We start from the raw sequence: 7,713 nt of genomic DNA, 5'->3' as shown, positions 1-7,713 counted from the left end.
TCTGGGGTTTTATGTCCTAACATTTTAGAAAATCTTCTAAAATCTTTAAGAAAATCTCCTTCATCAGGTCCATCATGAAGAATAGATCATTATAGATGATAATAAATAAATCATAATAGATGCATTTCTATCAGATTTGTGAATCGTGATTATGAGGGTGATTATGAGGATCAAAAGAGTTATGCTCAAAAGGGTGGTCTGCTGTCTCTCTAGAAGTGTCCCTCCTCCTTCTAGACCTCCTGAATGCAGCCTCAAGTGGCACAACTAAGGTGCATCTGAGCTGCTGTCTTAGAGTTCATGGCAATGACCCACATGTCCAGAGGTAAAATGACTGTGACTTCTCAGGGCATCTGATGTGCACAGTGGAGGCAGACAAGCCCACAGCACCTGTGCCCTCTACTTTTAAAGGGCTGATTTTCATACCTTTCCTTATCCTTGGAGAGTAAAGATTCTAGCTTCACTCTCCAAGGATAGTCCCAGCACTGGGAGCAGCTACAGCGTATCCTGGTAACCTCACAGAAATGGACAACTTCAGGGTCACCCCATCTTTGCAAAAGGAGCCTATGTTTCACAGATCCCCCAAGGGATGCAAGGAAAATTAATATTTGATATATTCTGATGTGTCAGAGGCTACTAAGATCATGTCTATATCACTTGACTAGGGTTTGGTACACATTCTATGGGGAAAAAAAATAGCAACTATTTTGGTGTTTATGGATCGTATGGTCTCTTTCTCAATGACTCAATATTACTCTTGTATGTTGAGAGAAGCCATAAGCAATGTGTAAACAAATGAGAGTGACTGTGTTCCAATGAGACTATATTGACACAAGCAGGCAGTTGCTGGTTTGCCTCTTGAGCCATAGCTACCAATCTCCAAAAACCCCTCTATATGCCCTGTACTCGATGTCTCTAAACACTATCATGCAGGCAGCTCCCATTTCAGCACCTTCACCTCCCCAGGCTGGGTTCAGGGCCTGCTCAGTGCAAATGGAGTTCCATCAGCAGATTGTTTTCACTTTGCAGGTGTGGAGGTCTGAGAGTCAACCACCATTACTCGGAGACAGACAGATTTACATTCCAGTCTTGGCATCCCAACTCCAGGGGACCCAATTCAAAGAGGGATTTCCACATCAATTCTCAGAGCTTCCCTAAGCAGGATTAACCTTCATGGACCATAGTCTGAGCTTTAGAAAGTCATTTACCAAGTTTTCAAATAAGACTTGAGCAGCTTTTCTCAGCTGCTACTTATAAACTTTCAGAAGAACAGGTTCTATCAAGTTCTATCCTCCCCACCTCCCAGGCTACTGACCCAGCAAGTACGGAAGATGCTGGGAGCCATTAGCCAAGTAGGAACCAGGGAATTTTCATTTGTAACCAGCTCCCAAGGGATACAGGTATTTCTGGCCCTGTGGCACGCTTAGAGAAGCCAAGGTTTGAAAGACCTCCCTGGGACTGGATATGGACTAAACCACAAATAAGAAGTTAATTCAATATTATTCAGCCATAAAGAAGAATATAATTATGGCATTTGCCAGTAAATGGATGGAATTGGAGACTATCATGCTGAGTGAAATAAGCCAGTCCCAAAAAACCGAATATTTTCTCTGATCTGCAGATGCTAACACACAATAAGGGGAAGGGGAACAAAAGTACTTTGGATTAGACAAAGGGGAATGAAGGGGAGGGAGGGGATTGGGAATAGGAAAGATGGTAGAATGAATCGGACAGAACTTTCCTATGTGCATACAAAAATACACAACCATTGTAACTCCACATCGTGTATAACCACAAGAATCAGAAGTTATACTCCATGTATGTATAATATGTCAAAATATATTCTACTGTCATACATAACTAAAAAGAACAAATAAAATTTTTTAAAAAGAAGTTAATTTAACTTGAAAGGAATCAGAATGAGGCTTGAGAGTGGTTTCTAGGGTGTGCATGGAATAGGAAGAAGGAAGAATAATTTGCTTGACGATAAAGAAAAGAGGGGTCTTTCAGTTCCCCCAGCCATCAATTTCTAGGGTGGTGCCTCTAGAGAGGAGAGAAGCTGCTTTGAACCCCACCACCTGGCTTCCTTACACTGTGGTCCCTCAGAGCCGAGGGCTCCCTAAGAGCTATAGATCTTAAGACCCATTCTTATATATAGTCAACACCCTAAAATTGACCGTTTAAATTTTTTTGTGTTTTGCTATTATAAAGAGTGGTATAATGAATATTTCTTTTATATCTACTTGTGCATATATCGGATTGTTTTTTTCCTTGTCAAGAAGCTCAACTTCTCTCAAGTTAAACTATTTTCAATATTTTTAACCTCTTAAAAATTTGTAGTAAAATTCTTTATTATTTAGTAAATTTTTTTGGTAAAATATTGTTAAAATGTCCTCTTTTTAAAGCAAACAAATTTAGCCTGATGTTGTCTTCTATACCCAGTACTCTTTCATAAATAAATTAAAGCTCAACTTGGAGGCATTTCTTATGGCTGACATAAAAAATTAAAATCTAGGGCTAGGGATGTGGCTCAAGCGGTAGCGTGCTCACCTGGCACACATGCAGCACTGGGTTCGATCCTCAGCACCACATACAAATAAAGATGTTGTGGCAACCAAAAACTAAAAAATAATTATTAAAAAAATTCTCTCTCTTTAATAAAAAATAAATAAAATCTAGCCTTAATCACAGCTAGCCAGTCAATTGGTTTTATAACTGAAGACCTCCCATCACACCAGGCCCAAATAATACAAATGCCTAGGAGCTCTCCTTGCACCATACCCAATAAGGCAAACACCTTGACCTTCCAATATGGCATGCTCAAATAAGAAAAATGGACTAGCTATAGTCAGTCAGGTAGCTTTTTTGTTTTCTAGTTCAGCTTGTAAAACCTTACTGCTCACATTGTAGGAGCAGAATTTCTCAAGGCTTAAGTGTTGCCTGATTCATAAATACTTCTTTGCTCAAATAAAACCTGTAATTTAATTTTGTCTAAAATTTTTCTTTTAACAGTTTGGTATTAGATGAGAGATTCAAAGGACACCTCCAGTATCACCCCCAGAAAATCTACTGACAAGTGAAGGTCCCAAATGGGTCTACTGTGCTTGCGGTTCTTTCACTGCAACTGGCACCCATGTGTGAGACACCTCTCTTGTATGAGCTCCCTCTCAGATTTTGAGCTCTCTGGAGCATTTTCTTAACTAGGCTATCTGTAATCAGATTGGATTCAATAAATAAATAGACTGGGCCCAATTACATGTAGATAACCAATTAATCTGATACAATTATTACACATTATATATACATGTACTGAAACATCACACTGTGTACCCTATAATATGTACAATTAGTATATGTCAATTAAAAATTGGAAAAAAAATAATTGCCTTGGTCAAAGGTATTAACATTGGGTATGATGACAATCAGGTCCACCTCCATTTGAAAACACTAATATTTTATGAAATAGTTATTGAAAGACTTATGCCCCTAATAATAGTATCACATATGTAGATATGAGACCCTAGTACAAGTTTTTTTTTCATATTTTTATTGGTGCATTCTGATTACACATACTGGTGAGATTCATTGTTACATATTCATTCATGCCAGTAATACAAATTTTTGATGCATTATGCCAAAGTATGTTTTCAAAGTATATTTCAGGTAAAAAAGAAAAAAGCATTTTGTGACCCCCACCCCCACCCCCACTTAATGACAATCAGACCTGTCATGATCTAGAAGCTAGAGATGGGGTCTTTTGGAAAAAATATCCCCAAAAAACTGCCCTTAAATTCGATGGGAAAGTGCCATATCAAGTTCTTCTCACACCTCACTGCAGCAATGCTTCAGGGCCTCAAGCCCTGAGTCTTCATCTCCCAACTCAAGATGACCTTTCAGACCCTTGGGCTATGTATATTCATAGTCCAGGGCCTCTAGGTCATACTGAACCTGAGAGATTTCTTTTTTTTTTTTCCTCCAGAAACATTCTTTACACACTGTAACAAATTTTACTGATGTTTTAAGTTAAAACTTCTTGTTGGATTTGTGCATCTGGCCTTGTTTATAGTTACACTTTTAAACTCACATATCGATACTTTTTGCTTAAATCTAACAATAGGCAAGACCTACATTGAGGCTGTTGTCATTAAATTTTTTCCAAAAACTAAGTAAGACCAAAGTATCATTTGATAGTACACAGAAGCATTCATAACCCAAATCTACACGCTGTAGTAGCCTTTAACCATGCAATGATTCAATCCTGGAATTTTGGATAAAACACATGAATCCTTTTCTGGCAACCCCAGACACAGAAGACATCTCACAGAGTACTGTCTATTGTGTTCTCCAGAATCTACCTGGGAAATAAGAAGTCAATATGCACACCCTATGCCCTGGGAGGTGACAGTTATTTTGCCTCTGACTCTTTGCTTCTTCATGCATGAGCCCTGACATAGCAGCTTCTTTAGGTACACCTTAGTTGTATCATGTGGAACCAGTTTAGGGGCCCAAGGTGACAGGAGGTGCCTCCCCAGAGAGTTTGCAAAGCTGCCCCGATGACGCCAATTCCACCAACATCCCTAATATCTCCACAGACAAGTACAGTCGGAGAGCTTCTAAAATACCAACTTTAATATTCTTTGTGATAAAAATGGACAATGAAGAACTTTTGAATGGCTAAATATAAACCCTCATAACTTGGAAAATATGAAGAACACATGAGCATTGAGTTTCTCAGCACCTGAAGAGCCATGTGGAGGAAACACTGAGATCCTTGGAAGATGGAGCAGCCCCTGATCAAGCCTCTAGGTGGGTTTCAATTAGGGCAACTCCTCCGAGCAGGTCTTGTTCAGGAGGACAAACTCTGTTTTCCAAGGCTTGGTGCTGATGGTGAAGAAGCAGATAAAGGTCTGAGGAAACAATTAGAAAGGACAGTAAGTGAATAAAACTGAAAAATCTTGTGGCTCCTACCAGAACAGGGTCTACCTCAACCTTGCACATTCCCAGGGCCCATCAACTGTGGGATCCTCAAATGTGATCCCATCAGCCTAAATCTTGGGCTGTTGCTTAACCATGAACTAATCTAGGGCTGCTCTGACCCAGGTGCACCTATGTCAATTATCTCATTCCACTTAGTTAACTCCAGAGAAAACCCAGGCTGTCCTGTGTGATCCAAGGTCCTGAGAGAAGGTTTGTTCCATAGTGATCTGCTCTCAGATTTAGGTTATTCGTTAAGGTTTTAGTTAACTCCCTACTTATCTAATTATATTAGAAAATCTAATTATCTAATCCTGGGTGGAGTTGTTCCCTAGTACATCTCACCCAGAGCAGGTGCTACAGCTCAGCATGTAGGTCCCTCCTCAGTCTCTACTCTCAGGCTTTGAGGCAGTGCCTGTACATTTAAACAAAGCAGATGTTGGAGCCCCACCGGCTCCTTCTCTTGAAAGCAGAGGAGAGAAAGGCAAGGGACATCATCTACCCTCGCCAAGGACACTAGGGGGTGTGAGTAGACTGCCATGTGTCCCAGGCAGCAGGAAGCTATAATGGCATGAGTGGCAAGAGCTGTGAAGTCTGTTTGGCCAAGGTTCTCCATGTGGACCCCTGGGTTGCCTGCCTGGTGGGCTCCTCGCTAAGGCTCAGGCAGAGTGGCCTGATGGAGCCTGTTTTTAGCTCACTCTTGTGGGCCCAAGAATGGCTTCATGAGCTGTTCCTGCACTACACTCCAAGCCCAAGTAGCACCTATATCTGTGAAAACAAAGGAGGCTTATGTCCTCTCTTACGTTGTTCAGTTTCAAACTGTCTTGAAAGGGGCAGTTTTCAATGTCATCTTCTAATTTTCCACACTTCGTACGGCGCAACTTCAGTTTCATGGAAAACGCCATCACAATCTTGTAGCTCGGCTTGGCCCTGATATCAGCTGGCTGGAAGTGAAAGCCAGTAAGATGATCTCTAGTTTGCATAATTGAGATCAAAAAGCAGGTGGACCTGGTGGAGGCCCCAGGAAGATGTAGGCTGAGTCATAATCATTAATACATCACAAATCTCCAGCCCCCACATGCCCACTGTACCACAGTGAGACTTCAACTTCACTCTCAGGAGGAATTTGAACCTACAATTGCATGGACCAACTACACTGCAGAGTGATGTCTCTCAAAATGTGAAGAATAGTCTCTGACCCAAGAGAAGGAGACTTAACATATGAAATGTTATCAATGCTTTCATCTGAGCTACAGCAAGAAAAAAATGTTATACAGTGCTACCACTACATCTGAACACTCAAAATTGGAACACTGCCAACATCCATTCCTATTACAAAGTGCACTCTGAAATTTTACTTCCACTTCTGCCTACTCATTTCTACTTCATTTCGTTCCTCAGCATCCCACATCATCCATTTTCCCAAATCACCAAACTAAACCTGCTCTTGTCAAAACCAATGATCTCACATGTCAGGCTCCCACCTGGAACAGCACTGGCCAGCAGACCAGCCAGGGTGTTACACACAAGCTGCCACAGGAGCTTCAGCTCTTTGTGGATTGGGGGTCCCATTGCTCTTATTTGGGGGCTCATGGTGCGAAAGGAGGAAAAGCAATGCCCATGCTCCCTCAAGACCAGAAGTGCTTCATTAGGAGATGAACAGTGCATTCCTGATGATGTTCCATAGCATTTATATTAAAAGTAGTACATTTCAGGAATAAGAAGAATGACCAGAGGAATTTTCTGGAGACGTCAATGTGCTGTCAGATAGAGACACACTCAGGAGGCCTGTGCAGGTGGAAATCGGAGTAGAGAAGCTGAATTCACAGTGGTTCTTGAGCCTGACAGTGGATCAAATTGCTCCTTAAATCATCAGTTTCCTTTACCTTCCCTTTACTCACTCTCTGCCTCTTCTTTTCTAAGCATCCCCATTTGTCACATAAAATGACAAAATTTGAAATTTTTTTTTACTTTATCACAATGATGTATTCTATATGGTTCTTTTGCTTATTCTCTGCTATATTTCCTAAGGTGTCCTCATTTGGAAATTGTTCATCAGTTAAATAATATCGTAAGGAAGAAGACTAAATAATATTTAAACTATTCAGTGGAAATAGACACTATTTTAAAATGTCAACTTAAATATTTCATAAAAATGGAAACTGACTTGTATTTTACCTGAATATGGACTAGTAGTATAGGTTACATTTTACCCAGGTATGGATTAGTATGGTGACCCAAGACCACCCACTGATAAGAACCCTCTCATCCCAGGTTCCTCACAGATAAGCAGGTGCAGGAGGGCAGAGCAATAGAGGATGTGTCACCAACCTTATTTATCCAGGATTTAAGTACACGCACCAGCCTATAGGCATACTCATCCTTGCTCTCCTGGTTGAATGAGTGCACAGCAAACTCCACGGTGGCAGGAAAGTTATTTTCTGTGTTCCTTGTGTATTCTATTATGGCCCTTGAGACAGGGGTCACCAGGAGCAGCAATCCAAATAAAAAGAGTTTCATGGTCCAGGGCAGAGACCTCCACCCAGATGAACATGGCATGGTGCAGGCACTGGGCACCCCTTGCCACAACCCTTCCCAATTCTTGCTCTAAGAAAATCTTACTGGACACAGGTATAGCCCTTATATTCATCTCCTGAGGCACAAACTCCTCCTTCTGGGGACTCCTCTCTGCCATTACAGTCTTACTGTTCCTTCCCACGCGTTGTCTACCCTCCTACAGCC

General features: G+C 41.2%; 1 protein-coding gene across 1 annotated transcript; it reads right to left on the bottom strand.

The window, feature by feature from the left end:
* Window positions 1-4,814: 4,814 nt before the first annotated feature.
* On the bottom strand, window positions 4,815-7,491 carry LOC124089256 (cystatin-9-like). Its single transcript, XM_046439255.1, has 3 exons — window positions 7,303-7,491; window positions 5,775-5,894; window positions 4,815-4,904 (listed from the first exon to the last, which is right to left on the bottom strand). The coding sequence occupies exons 1-3, from the start codon at window positions 7,489-7,491 to the stop codon at window positions 4,815-4,817; spliced, it is 399 nt and encodes a 132-aa protein (XP_046295211.1).
* Between the last annotated feature and the right edge of the window lie 222 nt (window positions 7,492-7,713).

This window comes from Marmota monax, unplaced genomic scaffold (assembly GCF_021218885.2).
Source record: "Marmota monax isolate L192 unplaced genomic scaffold, Marmota_monax_Labrador192_F-V1.1 WCK01_AAM20220418_F8-fsc00005, whole genome shotgun sequence".
In the NCBI taxonomy this organism is placed as follows: Eukaryota; Metazoa; Chordata; class Mammalia; order Rodentia; family Sciuridae; genus Marmota; species Marmota monax.
Note: the sequence above shows the minus strand (reverse complement) of the source record. Positions and strands in the feature narration are given on the sequence as shown.

Coding starts and splice junctions, on each gene's coding strand:
- LOC124089256 (XM_046439255.1), bottom strand. CDS start 7,491: ATGAAACTCTTTTTATTTGGATTGCTGCTCCTGGTGACCCCTGTCTCA. Junction 5,895..7,302: donor TTAAATCCTGGATAAATAAG/GTTGGTGACACA, acceptor ATCAGGGCCAAG/CCGAGCTACAAGATTGTGAT. Junction 4,905..5,774: donor ACAGTTTGAAACTGAACAAC/GTAAGAGAGGAC, acceptor TTGTTTCCTCAG/ACCTTTATCTGCTTCTTCAC.